This window comes from Thecamonas trahens (genome assembly GCF_000142905.1).
Source record: "Thecamonas trahens ATCC 50062 unplaced genomic scaffold supercont1.4, whole genome shotgun sequence".
In the NCBI taxonomy this organism is placed as follows: Eukaryota; order Apusomonadida; family Apusomonadidae; genus Thecamonas; species Thecamonas trahens.
The window spans coordinates 239,939-259,436 of NW_013657676.1; the positions used below are offsets into that span (position 1 = coordinate 239,939).

Below are 19,498 nucleotides of genomic sequence, written 5' to 3' on the forward strand. Positions count from 1 at the left end.
CCCCCCCCCCCCACGCCCTGATCGTGGGATCCACTGTGGTCATCCCCATCACCACCTCCACCTCGGCCCAATACACCCGCCCCGTCCGACACCAAACCCGCAGTGGCAAAGCAGGCAACTGCCACCCCCTCCCCCTCCTCCCCACCCCCCACCCCACCCCACCCCACCCCGCCCCACCCCCACCCCCCATGGCACGCATCGTCCCTTGGCGCATTGCCCCGCCTCCCCTCGTGGCGCAGCGCCTTGCCGCCGTGGCCTCGGCACCGCTGGAGGTGGTCGACGAGCCCGGGCCGACCTCGTTTGTGGTGGCCGACACCTCGGCCGGCCGTCCCGCCCGCCCGCCCAGCCACCTCAAGGGCGTCCTTGCTGCGCTGGGCGCTCCGCTCGCCCACACTGTCGGCCGCCGTAGCGGCAAATCCCGCTCCGGCCGTAGAGGCACGCTCTTCCATGTCTTCCTCGGCGACAAGCACGGGTGCTCATGCGGCGAATCCGACGCCTGCCTGCACATCCTCTTTGTCCTCACTGCCGTCCTCGGCGTCTCGCCCTCGGATCCGATGGTCTGGCAGCTCTCGCTCAAAGAGCACGAGCTCGACGCCATCCTCCGCGCCCGCCCCACCAAGCGGGTCCAGGCCAAGTCGCGCCGCCCGTACGTCCCGCCGCCGTCGCGGAGGTCACGCCGCGCGCTCCGCGCCTCGTACGCACCCACAGCCTCGCGCTCCTCGCTCCTCGACTCGACCGACGCCTCGGGACCACATCCCACCCGCGCCGCGCTGGTTGCAGACTCGGCGCCCGGCACAGACTACGCCATCGCTTCCGCAAAGTATCCGCTCTCTACCGCCGCCCGCACCCGCCGCGGGCCGCCCACGCGCCACTCGGTCTCCATCATGGCTGAGCGCGTCAAGCCGCCGGACATCTCCTCTATCATCCACCATCGCAAGCAAGCGTTCAACCAGCTCCGCGACCTCATTGACTACGAGGCCCATCAGGCAGACCTCCTCCACTCGGAGCAGACCGCCACAGAGCGCGCACTCTCCAAGCGTGAGCAGCTCCTCGCCGCCCGCCGCGCAGCCCTTGCCGAGCAGTCAGACATCCGCACCGCACACCACAACATGGTCCTCGACCGCGTCTTTGAGCTCGAGGCCGAGCGCAAGGCTCGCATCCTCGCCGAAGCAACCTCCAAGCAACAGCGCTTTGCCGAGGCTCGTGCAGACGTCCTCGCCCGCCGCTCACGCCGCCTCGCAGCCCGTCGCGAGCAGGAGGAAATTCGCCTCGCAGAGGCCCGCCACTATCTCCGCGAGGAGCAGGATGCCCGCGCCGCAGACGCCCAGCGTATGCTCGCCGCCTACGACAAGCGCGTCGCCGCCATCCGCAACCTCCGCTCCGAGCGCGACCGCATGTACTCTTCTGTCCGCGACGAAGAGGCCCGCTTTGCAGAGGCAAAGGAGGAGCTCATGTCGCTCATCCTCTCATCTCGCGGCAAGGACTTTGACCCCTCGCGCTTTGCCGCCCTCGTCGACCAGCTCGAGGCCGAGTCCAACCAGCGCCTCAAGAAGACCTCCGCTCGGGTCTCCACACGCCTTGGCACCGCCCCAGACTCGACACGGCGCTCTCGCCGTCCCGCAGACGCAAACTGAGCCATCAGCGTTTGCCTTTTACTGTCGGCTCTCACTCGAGCCAGATGCGCACAACGCCGTCAAACCCGGCCCGGCACATCGGGCAGTTGGCGGTTCCGCGGCCCACAAGCTGTGCCACGCATCCGTCGCACACGCGATGTCCGCACGGCGTCAGCACTCGGTCTGCAACCTCGCACATGCAGATCGGGCACTGCAACCCGCTCTCCAGCGACTCCACTTGCGCTTCCGCCGCCGCCGCCACCGCCGCCGCCTCCGCCGCCTCAGCCTCCAGCCGCGCCACCTCTGCGCCGAGCGCCACGCGTTCCTCGAGCATCTTCTGCACCGAGCGCGAGTCGATCTCCTCTGGAAGCCCCAGCGCCGCAGCCATGTACGCCACAACCGCCGCCACCTCGCCGCCGTCCGGCCTTGCGCTCGCGCCGGCCACATGCCCACCGCCTCCTCCTGCAACAGACTCCGCACCGCCTGCTGCGGACGCATCCTGCCCGCCGACCCCACTGCTCACGCCAAACACCCACACACTTGTGCATGCTAGCTCAGCCCTTCGCAGCTCGACATGCTCGGGCCACGCCTCGAGCGCGCCATCGGGCCAATTGCTAGCCGCTGCCTGCCAGCCCCCTACGTCGACCACAACAGCACGGAGGACAGAACTGACCGATGACGCCAGCTCTTGAACAACCACCCCGTGCACAAAGAACTCGGCCCCGGGCCGAGTCCCACGCCACGCATCAACAGCCACAACCTCGCCGCGCCCAAATCGTTTCAGCGGCTTGATCGCTAGCTGTCTCACCTCGCAGTCTCCGACCGGACTACCGGGCACACCGCGCGACTCCAGCGACGGCCACATCGGTCGCTCCTGAACAGCCGCCGCACCCCAAACCTCGCGGAGTACCTCCATCGCGTCGCCGCCACAGGCATCCGCCACCGCTTCGGCCACCGCTATCGCCATACTGGCCTCGTCACCGGCACGGATCCACACCTGCCCATCGGCCGCCGCCCACTCGACAGTAGCAACCTGCACCGCGCCGTCCCCGCTCGCTCGCACCTCGACCTGCACTCCGACATCTGCAGCCGGCGTCGTCATCACTTTCCATCCCGCCAGCTTGCCTTGCCATCGCGGCCAGACCTGCCACTCCCCGACCACCCGCCAGCTCGGCTCAGCCGCCACTCCCACCGCAAGCCGCGCATCCAGGCTCGGATGAACCACCGCACTTGGCGCGATGGCCACCAACTGCTCACGCACGCTTGCTGGCAGCAGCTGGCAGAGCATTAGACGCGCGCCAATGCGCAGCACCGCATCACCGTCGGGCAGCAGCCGTGGCGCCACACTAGAGCTCCGCACAAGCGCGGTGTACCCGGCCATGTGATACGGCGAGAGCCACATGCCAGCGTGCACCACAGACGCCGCCTCGACCTCTGCAAGCATCTCGCGGCTCTGCGCCTCACTCACACGCGGCCGCACCCCAGAACCCGAAGCAACCGGAGGTACGGGTGGAATGCGCTCGGCACCTCGGCGACAAACGGCTCCCACTCTCCGCTACACGCCTCAAACACCATCCGCGGCGGCAGCAACCGCGAACCCGAGACAGGCACCACCGCCGCACGTTCCAGAACACGCACCGCCTCGCGGCCATCCTCCAGCCCGCTCTGCACCAGCTCGTACATCGCGCAAAAGGCAGCATCCACCCCGCATCCGACCAGATCCAGCGGCCACAGCTCGAGGTCGTCCTCGCTGATGGCAAGCAAGTTGGCCACCACCGTCTCCAGCCCAAGCGGCTGCACCACGCCCAGCAGCATCGCCACATCGCGCCGCGGCTCTGCACATGCCTCCATCACAGGCTTGACCTTGAAGCACAGCGCTGCGTCGCCCGGCAGACACGCATCCGCGTACCGCACCAGCTCGCTACGTCGCGCACCTGCCACCGTCGCAGGCACAATCCGGAGCATACCCAGAGCACTCGCCACCTGCCGGTTGCCGGCGAGCACCCGCGTGCTCAACTCGCCGGCCAGTGCACTCGCCAGAGCTCGCCCGCCCGCCACGTTACCCGGATCGCGGTCTACGAGCTCGGCCAACGCTACCACAGACTCGCAATCCACGCTGCAACGCATGCCAAGCGCGGACAGAATGCGTTGCCAGTGCGCGTCACCCCGGAGCTCTTGCGGCGGTAGATGTGCCGCTCCGCGTGGCCCACTTCGGGCGACATGAGCACGGCGGCAAAGAGCGGGACACGCTCGTCAAACAGCTCGCACGCCCGCAGGCAAGCTTCACCAAACACCCGCGCCTCCCGCAGCACGCTCATTGCACCCGCGTCGCCGCATAACTCGTCCCAGTGCTCGCCAATCCAGTCCACAAACCGAGCCTGCATTACAGGACTTAGCATCGCATACCCACCGTCGACACCAACAAGCTGCAGCGCAGCGCCCACATCGACTTCCACCACACCTGCAGCCGCGTACACATCAGCGTACCGAGCGTCAGCGCCAACGAACATAGCCCGTAGCTCATTGCTCGTCTCTGCCGACTCTAGTGCACCCGCAAGAAGACCGTCAAGCACGCTTGCATCGTTGAGCACATACCGCGTCGCTTCGTCGCTGCGCGGAAGCGCCACGTAGGCGCCATCGAGGTCCGGAAAGATCGGCAGCTGCCGCGTAAGCTCGACATCAAGAGCCTCGCCGTCGCGCACAAGCGCAATAATCGTTTGCGCCAGCTCACGCCGATGCCGGCGTCCGAGCTCCGCCAGCTGGGACCGGCCGACTCTGCTCTCGCCTAGCCACCGCATCAACGCCCGTCCAGCCTCCTCGTCACTCGATGCTGTCACGCCCGCAAGACTCACCGAGCCACATGCCTCACCCAGCTCCCGAGCCGCAAGCAGCCGCATGCCTAGCTCCGCCATCATCTCCAGTGTGCCCCCTGTCGCGCAAGGTTGCCTGTCGGCAGCACGCACTGAGGCAGCAGCGAGCCGGAAACGTACACCACTTGCTCGCCACGGAGCGGAAGGAGCGGCAGCGCTTCCAGATCGCCCATCACATCGGCGGCCTGCTCTCCGCGACTCTCAGCCTCAGCCACCAAATAAGCCCACACCAACTGCACCCACTCGGCAGCCGCCGGCGTTGCGGCTTCGCCCTCGACCGGTACCTCTGCCATCGACGGTGCCAGCCGCGCGAGCACGTCCGGGCTAAAAAACGTGACCCCGAGACCGTGCTCCAGCGCGACGCCCTCAGTCTCACAAGGATCAAGGCCGTCCAGCACAGCGTTGAACACCCGTGCTACGCTCATGTTCACCCACGAGCCGAGCACTGGGAGCAATCGGTAGTGGTCGTCGTCGGCCGTCCGAGACAGCAGCAGCGGCGCTCGTCGGCGCTGCGCACGCACAGCCTCCAGCGCCGCCACTCGCTCCTGCGCCTTGGCACTCTCGCGCCGCCGGAACGCTGCCCCAATGCCCGAGAGCAACGAGCCGATCAGCGAGGCGTCGCTCGCATCGTCGCGAAGGTCTGCAAACGCCTCCAACGTCCCACCCATCGTCGCCAGAACACGTACACCCTCCAGACTCGCCAGGGCGTCAGCGAGCGGGCCCTCGCGATCATTGCCGAGCACGTCGCTTACCACAAAGGCAAGCACCTCACCCACCTGGGCCATAGAATCAAAGTGCGCCATGCCAAGCCCGTCCGCGGTAAGCACCCGCCGCAGGGCCTGAGGCGTGAGAAACTGAACATCGCCTCCGCCGGTCTGCCGCAGCTGCCTCGCCACCTGCGAGCTGAGTCCCGGAGGCAAGTCATGGAGTGCAAAGAACTTGGCACCAAAGTCGACAACGCCAGCAGACGCCCCATCTTCAACCAGCATGCCTTGATCCGCCGTTACCCAGCTCGCCGAGCTCGACGCCAGCTTCCACACCGGCCGCGCCACCATCGCGGTGTACAGCGGACCACGTAGCTGGCGCTCCAGCCGCGGATCGCGGAGATCACTCGGCCAAGTTCCGTAGTACGTCTCCGGCTGAGCCAGCGCCGCTTGGCTCGCAAGCGACTCGAGAAGCATCGCGTATGCGCCCACCACATTTTGCGTGAGGAGCTCTGCGTTGAACTCGGCAATCCGGACCAGCTCCGCCACATCCAGGCTGCTCGGCGCGCCGATTCGCACTCGGTCGGTCCACACCACGTCCGAGCCGAGCGGATCAACCACAAATCCACCGCTCACCAGCACCGGGAGCCCAGCCTCCTGCCGGCCAGCCCCCAACGCCAACGGCGCCACCATCTCGCCGGCGCACGGCCCAGGACTCACCCGCGCCGCCACCGCACCCATCGGATACAGCCCAAGGCTTGCGTTAGCTTTGTCGCGCGCCATTGCACGCGTTCCACCGGCACCCACCAATGCCACCACCCGCCACTGCACCATCTCCGGCTCGCCCGCCTCGGGTCGCACCACTCGTATGCCTAGCGAGACATCAAGCCGTGTCGGCTGAAACGCAAGCATCCGCCACCCGACCCACTGCGTCGAGGTGAACAGAGCGTTGCGGCGTGCAAGCTGCTCCTCGCCACCCGCGAGACTCACTCGGAAGACCTGGCTCGTCTCGCCGTCTTCATCAACGGCCACAGTGCGCACATCCGCAACGCTCCGCAGAAACACAAGCATCGAGTCGGCACGCGCTGCAAGACTTTCCGCAAGCACCGCCAGCGCCGCGCTGTTGGCCACGCCGCCCGCAAGCGGGACTCGGATTACCGTCCCGCCCACCCGCCGACTGGGGGCAAGTCCCAAGACACCGAACGGCGCAAACTGGTCCGGGAACCGAGTCACCACCTTGGAGTTGTGAATCTCGTACGCCGTCGCTTGTCCGCGCGACGAGCCCGAGCTCCCCGCATTGTCGTTCGGACCAAGCTCAGCCGTGAGACACTCGCCACTCGGGTCAAACAGCGCAAGTGTCGAGCCAAACAGGACTTGGACGAGCGGCCCGACCACAAACGCTCGGCGGAGCAGACCTCGCTGCACCGTGCCGACCCGTGGATCGGCCATAAACTCGCCCAGCAGCGAGAGATCGAGCTCCACCCCAGGCACAAGAAGAACAAGCGCTGGGCCCTGCCCAGCCGCAAGGCCCGGTTGGAGCAGCGAGACGCTAGCATGGTGCCGCGCATCAAGCACCAACCGCGCCTTGCGTGCACCCATGGCATCAGCCACCAGCATCAGATCCGTTGCCACGCGGAACAAGCCGTCCGCGGTCGATGCGCCCCACAGCGCCGCAAGCGGCGCCAGCTCCGCCGACCCAGGACACCGCAGCTGGGTCGTCGCCTCGTCGTGCGCAGTGAGCAGATTGCGCAGCGAGAGGCTCACACTGGCTGCCACCACACTCGCCGGCACCTTTGCATGCACCACATAGAACGCGCCCTCAGCCTCCTTGGCCGCAAGCGCACTCGGATCCAACCACTGCGCATCGTTGACGTATGCCCGACTCGCTGCCACCACCCGGTGCGAGACTGTCGGCACAAACACCTCATCCAGCTCAAGGCCTTCGTCTATCGCTCCGCCCAGAGCCCGCAGCACACCCAACATCAGATCTAGCTCGCGCTCAGCGAGTATGCCGCCGTCGCCCACAGAAGCGGCCACTGCATCAGTACACGCCACCAGCGCAGCAGGAGCGAAATGCGCGGGAACGCCCAGCACTTGGTATGCAGCCACAAAAGACGTCGGAAGCGTCGTCGGCACTACCCACAGCCACGGCGCGAGATCGCCCACGCCCTCGGCCGCAAGCTCCTTGCCTGGCGAGAGTGCGCACCGAAGCGGCGGCACAAAGCCCCCGTCACCAAGCCACACCACCGGAAGCTTTGCCACAGACTCGGGTGCTGGCTGCGTTCGTGGCGGCAGATCCGCCAGCGCGTTGTAGACTTTGTCCAGCACATCCTCGATGCCGTCCCACTGTACACACTCTTCGGTTAGCATGCGTGCCATGCCCTGCAGCTGCAGCACTAGTGAGGCGCCAGTCGGCGGCGCGGACCATCCCAGCGCGTCGCAGAGCTTGGGTGCGCGACTCAACACATCCCCACCCAGGGAAGGGTGCGCCACAGCATGCGACCCAGACCAGAGTGCCCAGCTGTCGACGCCCGGCGGCTTGCATGCCGTCGGCGGCGCCCGGCCGCTGCTCCCCGCATCGCATCGCGGCAGGAACGGATGCGGCACATTGGGGTCGAGTGGGAGCCACGCAATGTCAAGCAATTCCAGGACCCGGCTTGGGCTGTTGCGGCTGCCGCTCCACTCGCCGCCATCATCGTCAGAGTCGGAGAACGAGTCGCTCAAGTCGGTTGAATCAGGCTCGGACTCACCCATCAGCACTGGCCACACCCGACCCAACCAGCCAAACAGTTCCACTGCCCGCTCAAGGCTTACCGCGTCCGGCTCGGCTGCCGCAAGCTGGCGCGCCGCAGTCATGGCCGCATCAACGTCGGCGGACGGTCGCAGGCCAAGGACCGCAAGCCCGGCAAGCACCTCGGGAGAGCTAAACTCAGGTCCAGGCACCTGACTCTTGGCGTCCAAAAACGGCGCAGCCATCCTGGCATCAGGGTGGTACAGCTCGGCAGCAGTGACCAGCGTGCCACTCCGCGTCGCCACCAGCGGTGTTCTCCGCAGCTGCTCAACAAGAGGAGCCTCTTCCACCAGCGACGGCAGCCGTGCCAGAAGCACCCGCATTTGCTCCGAACGCACAAGCTCCGGAGCTAGGACCGATTGGCTGCTGCTCGCCAGCTGCGGGAGGAAGACTTCGCGATAGAACCGTGTCTCATTGAGGATGGTCACACCCAGCGCGCCGAGCGCGCCGCGCTCGGCCGCGCTCCGTGCCACCACAAAGACTCGCGGCCGCGACCCCGACGGTGTTGCCAAAGAGTCAGCGTTGAGCGAGCCAAGCAACGTGGCATCACATACCGAGGCAGGCGGGAGGACCGCATCGACACCGCACAGCGCCACCCGCTGCACAACTCCGTCAGCCCCGTAGATCGTCACCAGCGGCATCCGCGTGACAAGCGCCGAAAGCGCGGCGCTGCCAGCAAGTGTCTTGGCACCGACTGGTAACGCCAGCGCCGACAAAAGATACTCAGCTACCACCTCGAGTGCAGCCTCACGCTTAGGCGAGGCCTGCCAGTCGCTCTCGGCCCAGCCTGCAGTCACGGCATCAAGCGCTGTGGCAATCGACCCCAGCTCGCACGACGCCATGTGGCCCGACATCCATCCGTGGGCGGCAAGGAGGCCTGGCTCGGCAAACGTAAGCCCAAGCACACGCAGAGCGTCGCAAACATCTTCATCCATCCCTGAACCATCGCAGAGACCCGGTTGAGCCATGGCAACCAGCCGGAGCCCGTCGTGGGCAATGACCAGCGGAAGGTCAAAGAGCACGCTGCGCGAGGCAAATACCGCGTCTTCGACACCACACCACACCGCATCCACCCACGCGCGAGAGAGCCACGGCTCGCTTCCCAGCTGCGGGCAATCACCAGCAGTGTCTAGCCCACGGGCGAGCACATACCGCAGCTGCTCGGCATTCTCGGCCCAGACCAGGTTTGCAGCCTGCGGTTCAAGCGCCGCAAGCCAGGCCAGTACGTCGTGGAGTTGAGGCGGCACCACAGACGCATCGACCACGCCAATGCCCCCGGCCGCTGCCGCTCGCTCAATCGCGAGACGCAGACTCGGTACAGACACTGCCACCACCGTGGTAGGCGGCGGCGCAATCGTCTCCACCCGTCCATCAAGCAGTTGCAGCAGCGGAAGACCCATGAGCTCGGGCAGCGCGACAAGATCCAGCGGAATGAGATCCGACATCAAGTACCCCACCAACTCGTCGGTCTCGGACATCTCGCCAACAAGTGCGCCAGCGACGCGCTTGGAGCCGTGCTCGCGAAGCATGGCCCGAACCAGACCTGGCGAAAGCGCGTTGGCGGTCGGCCCCAGCGAGGCCAAGACAGCAGACGGTATCGGTACAAGAGTGTAGCCGAGGCTGGCTACGACGCGGGCCACACGCGAGTTGGACACTGCCTCGAACGCTTCTGATTCGACAAGGACAAACGACGGATGCAATATCGAACGATCGTCGCCGAAAAGTGGCAGCACCGGTAGCAAATCGACGTACATCGCGTCAATCATCGGTGCAAAGGCCTCGCTCGCCAGGTTCAGCCGGTGTGGCCAGCGGGCCACAATGTCGCCAGGCAGTGGATTGGGTCCCATGCTCAAGACCACCCCCACAAGCGCTAGTGAGGCGGTAAACGGAAGCAGCCCGCGGAGAAGAGCGGCGTTCCAGGCAGCGCGCTGGGCAGCTACACCTTGCTCGGTTTGGGATGCACTCCACAGCTCGCGTCGATTGGACGAGACCTCAAACGATGCCGACATCCACAGCGGAAGACCCGAGTGGAGCGGGAGCGGAAGGCCTACAAAGACTCGCGAGCAAGCTTCGGTCACCTCGTTGCCACTGCTCGCGAGCGGGATGGCGACTTGCGCAAACGGCACCAGTCGAACAACACCGCGCTGCTTGGCGTTTGCCTGCTCAACCGCGAGCCGCGTCGCCTCGACACCTCCCACTGCTGACGCGACAGCAAACGCGGTGGTGGATCCCGATGGCGCGTGTACGAGCGACATGGTGGCAAGCGAGTGAGCAAGAATACCCGCCGCCGCTGCATGCCCAGCGAGCATGCTGTGTCCCGGCTGCTGCTCGATCGTCTGCAGCCAGCGCGCAAACGCGGCCCTCGACGCGCGCGCAGGCGGCGGCACCACGAGTGAACCTCCTGGCGCAAGCACAGTGCCCGGCGCTGAGAGCGGCGACGCCTTGAGAGCGGCACGCGAAAACGCAAACAGCTCGCCCGCACCATGGAGGTCGGCATGAGGAAAACCAGCAGCCACCACAAGTGCCTGCTGGGCTTGGCTCGGCAGCGGGGCGTCGGCGAAAACGCGAAAGCTGAGACGAGAGACAGAGGAGAGGAAGAGCAGAGAGCCGGCGGCGTCGGGCGCAGCTTCAAACGCCGCGAAAAGATCAAGGATGGCACGCGGCGAGACTTGCCCACCAAATGCCGAGTCACGCGCCTGGACCGAGGTTCGCAGCGGGAGCCGGAACAGCGTGCCGTCGAGCGGTGCATCCAGCCGGTGACCCAGGACACAGAACGGCGCAAACTGGTCCGGAAACATGCTTGCCAACCCCGGATCCAGCCGCAGGCGGATGCCGGCCGACGCCGACGGAAGGTGCCTTCCGTGTGGATCAAAGACCACCAGCGATGAGCCCGAGACAAAGGTGAGCGTGTCGGTGACGTGGTAGGTGGCACATACACCGAGGCCAAACTTGCCAGTCGCTGCCGCATCCGCCGCCTTGGCGCCCTGTCCTATAGACGCAATGGCGGCGTAGTCTGCATCTGTGAACGGGGCGTCGTTGTAGACGAGCAGCGCTGGTCCCTGAAGTTCAGCCATCGAGTCGGCGAGGAGCTTGTCGCGTGGATGGTTGCGAAGGTCAAGGCAAAATACAACCTCGGACGCACCGGCATCGTTTGCGTTCTGCACCAGCTCGTGGAGGAGACCGAGGCCGAATGGATAGAGATCGAGCACACCGGAGATGGTGTGGGTGAGCGACTGGGACTGCGAAAACTCCTCCGCGTTAACAGCGGCTAGCGCCATGTGATCCGACGCCCGCGCCCAGAGCAGCGCCCGTAGCGACTTTGCGCCGAGCGCAAGCGCAACCGACGTGGCTAGCCCGTCGTGAACATACACCACATCAGCGGCCCCTACGCCGTCTGGCAGTGCCCCGCTGCCTGACTCGACCCACTGCGCGTCGTTGGCGGTGAGGCTTGCGGCTGGCACCAGTCGCCGCCGGGTATCCGGCAGCAGAACAGCGCCGCGCTCGTCGGGCGTGAGCGTGTGAACAATCGAGGCGAGATGAATCAGAATGGCGGTCACCCGCTCGAGCGAGATCGGCCAGGCTGTCGGCCCCGCGCTCGCCACCTCCGCGAGCACCTCGAGATAGACCCGGGGTGGAAACGCGGGAGGCACCCCGGCGGCGACAAAGAGCGGGCCAAACGGAACCATGTCTGCAGGCACGACATACCGCAGCGGGCGGAGGTCAGTGACCGCCGAAAACGCCACCACGCCGGCTTCAACAAACGCCGAGCCCTGGAAAATCCACCGGATGCCCGGCCTACAGAGACGCTCCATCCAGTCAGGGCGCGGAGCCGAGGCTTCACCAAGCGCCGATGCAAGTAGCGCGTACACATGCGGAACAATGCGAGCCAGTGCGGCACCGGCGTGGGCGAGATCAGGCGCTTGCAGTTGACCAAGCGCCACCAGCTGGGCAACTACCAGCTCAGAATCAAGGTCCTCAGCACCACCTGGCCAGCCAAGAGCATCGACAACGTGGCGCGGCCAGGCGAGCGAACGATGGCTATCGAGCACAAATCGGGAGACCGAAGCGTATGCAGCCAACTGCGGAGGAACGACATCTCTTGGGGCAGCGGTCGGTCGAGCTTCCTCGGCTCCGCGCCAGGGGAGCCATGGCAGGTCATTCGGTGGGCAGCCGGCAACCGGAAGCCACGGCGTCGAGCGGAGAGCGGTAAGCTGGTGTTCGGTGAGCGACGACACCAGTCGCGGCTGAACGGCAAGGTACTCGAGGAGCAAGCTGCCGCGGTCGCAGGCTTGATCTGCAGCGGCGCTTTTTGCAGCTGCCACAACTGCATCGGGTGTGAGCCGACTACGCAGACCGAGGCGCCGCAGCGCATGCAGAGGGATCGGAGCCGTGTAGCCCTCGGCCGGAAAGTGGTTTGGCGGGAGGAGGACTGCAAGCTGAGACTCATCGCTTTGAGGATCATACAGCTCATTGGCACGGGCGCGGGCGCAGCTGTCGCCGCCGGCCCGGAGCACAAACGGAAGCGAAGCAAGGATGTCAACCGCTACGGGATATTCGTCGCGGAGCGCGTCGACGTTCTCTAGCGCCAATCGGATGCCGACATCGATGTGACCCGGGAGTGGCACAGCCTCGTCGGCAGAGAGCAAGTCTGCAAGCCATGGCACAAAGGCGCGGGCAATGACTCCAATGCTGTCGAGCTGCTCGACGAACGGCGCGAGCCAGACAGCAAGCCCATGGACAGACGCTGGCAGCGGCGCAAGACATGACGGCGCCAGCAGCGCACTCGGTGTGGCCGGCGGGACAAGAAAGTGGGCACCGAGAGAGCCGAGCTGAGTCCCGCCTCCGCACGCAATGTGCGGCCACATCGGAGCTGCAATTAGGCTCGCTGCAAAGTCAGCAGTGTGCGGCGAGTCGAGGTTGGCGTGGGTGCTGGTCTTGAGGTCAGCAAGCAGAGAGCGTAGTGTGTTCGCATCACTAGCAGAGAGTGTGCTGATGGCAGCCGCAAAGTCTGACGGAGCGACCGAGGCTGCGCGCGCCAGGCCGTCAAAGGAGAACTCGTGCGCAAGACCTGTGAGCCCGCTGCGCGTCGCCGCCACAGGAAGCCCAAGCGAGAGCAACAGCCGCGGAAGGTCGGCTTGGTTGGCCAGGAGCGAGGCGGCGTGCGGCGGCAGAACAAGTCGCGACGTCGCAAGCGACGATGGGACCGGGTATCTGTCAGTGGCGGCGAGAACAGGGACCACTTGCGCTCCAGCAAGCTTCGTCGCGCTGCCTTTGCGCACTTTCATGTAGGCGAGTACGGCGTCTGGCGACGCCGACGCCACGGCGACAAGGTCGCGTTGTGGAAGGTCACCCGGCCCAGCTACGACAACAAGACGATGCCCAAGCCGGTCTGGCGTTAGCGAAGTGAGCATGTCGAAGACATCGGTACCCTCGACAGCAGAAGCCACGCTGCGCTCGGGGAGAAGCGCAGCAAGAAGCAGCGCCTCGGGAGAGTTTGGGGCAGCAATGTAGGCGCCCTGCGCAGGAAGCGGGGAAAACTCTCCAGAAGCGAGCGGGAAGAGCGGGCCGTCCCCGCTGAGATCTAGTCCGGGGGTAGCTGCTAGCCAGGCGAGCAGCGCAACGCCAGGCTCGCTCACCGGGTAGCGCGGTCGGAGAGGCAGAACGCTGGCAGTAATCCATGCAGGTGCAATAGTGGCCTTCTCTATCGCCGCTGATGTCGCTGGCGAGCATGCCAGTAATCGAAGGAGATGAGGCGGCGACGTCGTTACCATGTGGGCGGGATCGTCGACGCAATGAGCAATGGCGAGTGCCAGCGGCGAGTCGGCTGGCACCGACGGTGGTAAGAGACGGGCGTCGGGAAGTGCAACAAGACCCGCGTCAGGGTTGTCGGGAACAAAGAGCGGAAGCGGTGGATCCAGAGTAGAGGATGCAAGCGGCGCAAGCAGCGAAGACCAAGGCGGGTGGACGGAAGTTGGCTCCGGGAGCAGATCGGCAGGCAAAAGGCGATGGGCGGAGAGACCAGGCCGGGAGACGAGCGCGAGGCCAAGGCTGAGGAGCGGCGGGATGCCCTCGGTGATGAGGGCATTGTTCCAGTCGGCACGGGTCTTACCAAGGCCGGTCAAGTCAAGGCCATGCCAGATGTCGCGCCGGTTGGACGAGAGCTCAAAGGCACCGTTGATGTGAAAGGCGAGCCCGGTGTGGGTCGGAAGCGGGAGGGTGCAAAAGGCTCGACCGAGGCAGCCGCGATGAAGTGGGAGCGCGAGGCCGACAAGCGGCAGAAAGGTGAAACCAAATTCGATGAGCGTCTCGTCAGTGGCGAGGGCGAGCGGCTGCCCGCCTGTCAGGCCCTGAAGAATCAGGAGCGATGTCGTGACATCAGGCGAGCCGCTGCGAGCAACGGTTACATCGAGGACGTAGGCGACGGTTGTAGACGCGGCCGAGGCCTCGATCCAAGCGGTTGGCGTCGAACCTACAACTTGGTTGAGAAGCGACCGCGGCGAGGCTGACGGCGGCAGCAACGTGAGCGGGTGCCGTGGCAGCGGGAGCTCCGGCGGCAGAGATCGGGTGGCGGCGGTGAGAGAGACAAGCAGAGAGGGAGCGCTAGCACCGGCCTCCCACACTAACAGGTTGACACAGGCGACGTGCTTGAGAAAAAGGAGCATGTTGTGGGCGTCGTGCGCAAAGTCGTCGAATAGCTGCAGTATATCGTCAGAGGTAAAGGCCTCCTTGGAGAGCTCGGACGCCGCTGCCTGGTCTTCAGTCCGGAGGGGAAGCCGGAAGAGGGTGCCATCAAAGTTGGAACCGGCAAGCGGATCATAATCGGCCTGGCCGGGCGCAAGAGCTCCTGCCGGCAGCGCATACGGCGCAAACTGCGATGCGTGCGACGAGAGCGCATCGGCGACGCCAGGGTCGGTCATGTCGATGGCGGTGCCCGGATCGGCGGCGGAGACCCGAGGAAGCGAGCGCAGCGACGGGTCAAAGTATACAAGCTTTGAGCGCGAGACAAACGAAGGAACTTCGGTGAGGTGGTAGACAGCACAGAAGCCGATGCCGAAGCGGCCGGTCTTGGTCCGCAAACTCGCCTTGCCCGAGTCGCCGACGCGCTGGATCGACTCAAAGTCGGCATCCGAGAACACAGCGTCGTTGTACGCCAGCAGCGCTGGACCCTGAAACGGGGCGAGTCCCGGAAAGGCCAGCGAGTCTGTGTCAAACTCTCGCTTGTCGAGGCAGAGCGCGAGTGTCGCCGCACCGGCATCGTCTGCGTTCTGCAGCAGCTCCCGGAGGACCGAGACGCCAGCGGGGTAGATGGCAAGGATCTCCCTCAGGCGGGTGGTAAGCTTGAGCTTGGGCCCAAACGACGACCCGAGCTCCATTATGTCTGAATATACGTGCCACTTGCAAGCGAGTCTAATGTGGTGCGCTTGGTGCGGCTGAAGGGCAGGTCGTCGTCGGCGTGGCTGCCTGAGCCGAGTGTGACACTCGGCGGTCGTGGAAGGCGAAGGCGGACTCCTCACTCGTGTCGGCTGGCAACCAACAAGAGGGGGGGGGCAGTCTAACGGGTCACACACTGGTGTGGTGGCAAGACTTCTCGCCACGCATTGAGATGTTCAACAAGCTGCGCAGCCTGGTATCCAAGAAGAAGCGGAGACTTTGTGAGGATGGCTTTGACTTGGACATGACGTACATCGAGGTATGCCGGAAGCCGTTGGCAACGGCGGCGTGAAGGGGTGACAGGGGGGGGAGGGGGGGGGGGAGGGGGAGGGGGAGGGGAAGGCAAGGAGAGCAATGGGCAGGGAACTGACGAGGACGAGGTATGTGGGGCGCGTGTGTGCATGTGCGCGTGTGGGAGCAGCCGAACGTGTTGGCTATGGGGTATCCGTCGACAGGAGTTGAGGGGCTGTACCGCAACCCGCGGGCGCACGTGGTCTCGTTCCTCCATCTCAAGCACGGAGCACACTTTCGGGTCTTCAACCTCTGCTCGGAGCGGCGGTATCCGCTGGATGTGTTTGGGCCTGATGTCAAGGTGGTAGAGCTTCCGTTTGATGACCACAACCCGTGTCCGATGTGGATGATTCTGGAGTTTGTGGCCGAGGCGCTGACGTATCTAGAGGCGGACCCGGACAATGTGGTTGCCGTCCACTGCAAGGCCGGCAAAGGCCGGACAGGGCTCCTCATCTGCTGCCTGCTCATTGCACTCGGCAAGTACCCGACCGCGAGCGCGGCGCTGGAGTACTACGGCAACGCGCGGACAAAGAACGGCAAGGGGTTACGATTCCATCACAGGCGCGGTATGTGCGGTACTACGAGACGGTGGCGGTCGAGGGCGGGCTGCGCGACGCAGTCGATGTGCAGCTGACGAGTGTGAAGCTGTACGGGCCGATGCCACGGTTAGGCGGCGGCGGGATTCGAGCCTCGGTCTCGGTTTACGTCGACGGCAAGGTTGTGGGGAGAAGCAAGGGCGATCCGGTGGTGGCGACCGGGACGGTGCTTGCGGATGTGCCGGTGGAGCTGGCGCTGGAGAGTGTGGCTGGCGGGGAGCTTGTGGTTACCGGCGATGCCAAGGTTGTGGTCCACCACACACGGGCGGTGCGGGGCAAGACCAAAGCGCTGCAGTTCTGGTTCTACACCTCGTATCTGCCAACGTGCGGCGAGCTTGTACTGAGCAAGGCCGGACTGGACAAGGCGTGCAAGTCGTCAAAGTATGCCGACGGCTTCCGCGCGGTGCTGGCGTACGACGCAAGCAACATCAAAGAGGCCGATGCGCCACGCAAGCCAAGTGAGACGTCGGCGCCTGCCACGCCGAGCGGGCGCAAGGCGTCACGGACCGAGCCGCTGCGGGCCGACGCATCGCCGCTTGCGCCGCGGGCGGCGCTGGTTGAGGACGTGTCCGCGTCCGAGACAGTGTACACCTACGAGTACGAGTACGATTATTCCGACTTTTGGACATGAACGAGCACGCGAAGCGATTGCATGGCCTCACTTGCGCTTCTTGCCGCGGCCGCGGCCGCCGCCTCCGCCCTTGCCCTTGCGCTTGTCGACCAGCGTGACGGCCTTGCCGGGCACACCCCACTCGCTGGCGAGGTAGCCGATAACGTCATCGACCTTGTCACCCTGTACAACAAGGTCGTTGTCGCGAACAGTGGCTGAGGCGGCGCAAGCTGTCGAGAGGTCGCCAGCGAGCGATGCGGCGTCGAGCTGCAGCGCCGCGAGATTGGAGACAACTGTGGTGGCCTTGCGCCGATTGCCGCCACGATTGGCGACGGTAACCACAAGCTTGGGCGGCTCGCCGCGAAGCAAGAGCTGGGTACCGTACGGCGGATTAAACTCGGTCACCTTTTTGACAGCGTTGGCGGCGAGCAAAGCGCGAACGAGATCCTTTCGGGCAATGCGTCCGTCGTCGCCCACAAACGCGGCGCGGGCCTTGGCGGTGAGGGCAGAGTCAAGGTTTGCGTCGAGGGCGGTAGCGGCACCCGAGCCCAGCTCGCGCTCGCGGACATAGTTGGCGAGCGCCTTGGTGAGCTTTCCCTGCGGGATCGGAGCATCCTTGCTCGGGTCTAGGCCAAGTGCAAGGAAGAGCGACTCGGCGCGGCGGGCCGGTGCGACGAGCTCGCGGAAGAATGGGAGGGCAGAGGCGCGGGCTTGCGCAGCCTGAGCCGCGGCGCGGCGCTCAGCCTTGGCCGCCGCCGCGGCGTCGTTCTCATACACGGTCCGCGACGCAACGTGGCTTGCGAGGGCCGGGTGCGACGCCGACGCCACGCTCACCACAAACATAACACCGGCCTTGTCCTTGATCGAGATGAGGCCGTCGGCCGCTTGCGACTTGAGGAACTTGGTCAGGTTCTTGAATGACGAAGCCTTGATGGAGACGGTCTCGCCAACAGCACGCGATGGGACGACATATGCCGACATGAAGGTCGACGTTTCGAGAGGGAGCGCGGCCCGAAGATCGGCGCCGCGGGTCTTGAGCGCGTTGAGAAAGGCGTGACGTAGACTGGCGTCGGCCTCGTCGCGCGAGGTGGGTGCGGCCGAAGGGCCAGCCTCGTCGGGAGCGTCAACACGGACTGGATCAGCCGTGTCGGACTCTGCACCCGGGTCGGGCTGAGACTCAGGCTCGGGCCCGGCGGCAGCAGCAGGAGCGGCAGGTCCGGCGAGGTGCGGAAGAGAGCAAACGCCCAGCGGCCAAAGCTGCGAGAGCTCGTCCAGCCATACATGCAGGATCTCGACGGCCTTACCGACCATACCGTAGTGGAGGACATGATCGGCGTCGACGAGGCAGGCACCGACAGCGATGGCGGCCGAGCCTTCAGTAAGAGTGACGGCTACGAGCTCGCCAACGCGCCAGGAGCGGATCTCATCCTGAGTGGCGACGACGCCCGGAAGCATCAGATCGGCACCACCTCGCAGGCGGTCGAGAACCGGGCGATGCGTTCGCATGACCGGAATCGCAGTCGGTGCCATCCACAGGAGGTACACGCTCGGAACGACGTCGGCCAGCTTCCCATTGCTGCGATCAAAGACGAGCGGAATGGAGGCTTCCGAGAAAGCGACAGCCTCGGCCGCCACGTCCGAGTCCGGGCACTCGCGCAAGGCATCCAGAACCTTGTTCAGTGGATGCTCATCGTCACACTTGTTTGCGGTGGAGACGACAGCCTCGTAGATGACCACCCCCTTGGGCTCGCGGATCTTGACCTCGGTCACGGGCGTCTTCTTGTGCAACACAAGGCCGGCAACAGCCGCGGGAAGACCCGGGACTACAGCCTGGAGGGCGGCACGGACCTTCTTGACCACAGCGCCTTTGACCCGGGCCCGGCCGGATGTCTCCAGTGACTTGCGGAACATGGGCAAGAGTGGCGGGGTGGTGAGTGGAGAGGTGTTGCGGGGATCGATCCGATTCGACGAGGCTGGGGGGGGGGGGAGGGGGGGGGGGAGGGGGGGAGAGGGCATGCGCGTGCATATATGTGTGTGCGTGTGTTTGACGCTACTCTTCCGTATCTATTGGCTTGTGGCTTGATAGACAGTCCGATGGAAGACCCAGAGCGAGTGGCGCTGATGGACGGCGCAGCGGCTGGGACTGGCGTCGACTAAGCCTCCTCGAGCTCGACAAGGATGCCGCCGCAGTCCTTGGGATGGAGGAAGACGACCGGCTTGCCGTGGGCGCCGATCTTCGAGTGCTCGGAGAGGGTGCGGATGCCCTTGGCGCGGACGTCGGCCATGGCGGCGTCAATGGCATCGACTTCGAAGCAGATGTGGTGGATGCCCCCGGACGGGTTGCGGTCCAGAAAGTTGGCGATGGGCGAGGCGTCGCCGAGCGGATGAATGAGCTCGACCTTGGCGCCCTCGCCGGGCATCTCGACAAAGACCGTGTACACGCCGTGCTCCTCCTGCGGCTCCGGCTGCGAGACTTGCGCCCCGAGCACATCGCGGTACATGGCGCACGCGGCATCCAGATCTGGCACCGCAATGGCAACATGGTTGAGTCGGCCAAGCCCACCCCAGCCCTGCGGACCCGCTGCACCCGCC

General features: G+C 65.5%; 5 protein-coding genes across 5 annotated transcripts; 2 read left to right on the forward strand and 3 right to left on the reverse strand.

Moving 5' to 3' along the window:
• Window positions 1-188: 188 nt before the first annotated feature.
• AMSG_00972 (uncharacterized protein) lies at window positions 189-1,634 on the forward strand (the record flags this gene model as incomplete). The annotated part of the gene is made up of 1 exon (XM_013906695.1): window positions 189-1,634. The coding sequence occupies one exon, from the start codon at window positions 189-191 to the stop codon at window positions 1,632-1,634; it is 1,446 nt and encodes a 481-aa protein (XP_013762149.1).
• A 2-nt stretch (window positions 1,635-1,636) lies between these two features.
• On the reverse strand, window positions 1,637-15,442 carry AMSG_00973 (sacs protein). Its single transcript, XM_013906696.1, has one exon. It carries the CDS (start codon window positions 15,349-15,351, stop codon window positions 4,525-4,527), a length of 10,827 nt encoding a protein of 3,608 aa, XP_013762150.1. The 5' UTR covers window positions 15,352-15,442; the 3' UTR covers window positions 1,637-4,524.
• Window positions 15,443-15,570: 128 nt separating this feature from the next.
• Window positions 15,571-17,307, forward strand: AMSG_00974 (uncharacterized protein). Its single transcript, XM_013906697.1, has 2 exons — window positions 15,571-15,668; window positions 15,831-17,307. Exon 2 carries the CDS (start codon window positions 16,102-16,104, stop codon window positions 16,756-16,758), a length of 657 nt encoding a protein of 218 aa, XP_013762151.1. The 5' UTR covers window positions 15,571-15,668; window positions 15,831-16,101; the 3' UTR covers window positions 16,759-17,307.
• On the reverse strand, window positions 16,383-18,839 carry AMSG_00975 (ligatin). Its single transcript, XM_013906698.1, has one exon. The coding sequence runs from the start codon at window positions 18,815-18,817 to the stop codon at window positions 16,955-16,957; it is 1,863 nt and encodes a 620-aa protein (XP_013762152.1). The 5' UTR covers window positions 18,818-18,839; the 3' UTR covers window positions 16,383-16,954.
• A 210-nt stretch (window positions 18,840-19,049) lies between these two features.
• Window positions 19,050-19,488, reverse strand: AMSG_00976 (methylmalonyl-CoA epimerase). The gene has a single exon (XM_013906699.1). It carries the CDS (start codon window positions 19,405-19,407, stop codon window positions 19,060-19,062), a length of 348 nt encoding a protein of 115 aa, XP_013762153.1. The 5' UTR covers window positions 19,408-19,488; the 3' UTR covers window positions 19,050-19,059.
• Between the last annotated feature and the right edge of the window lie 10 nt (window positions 19,489-19,498).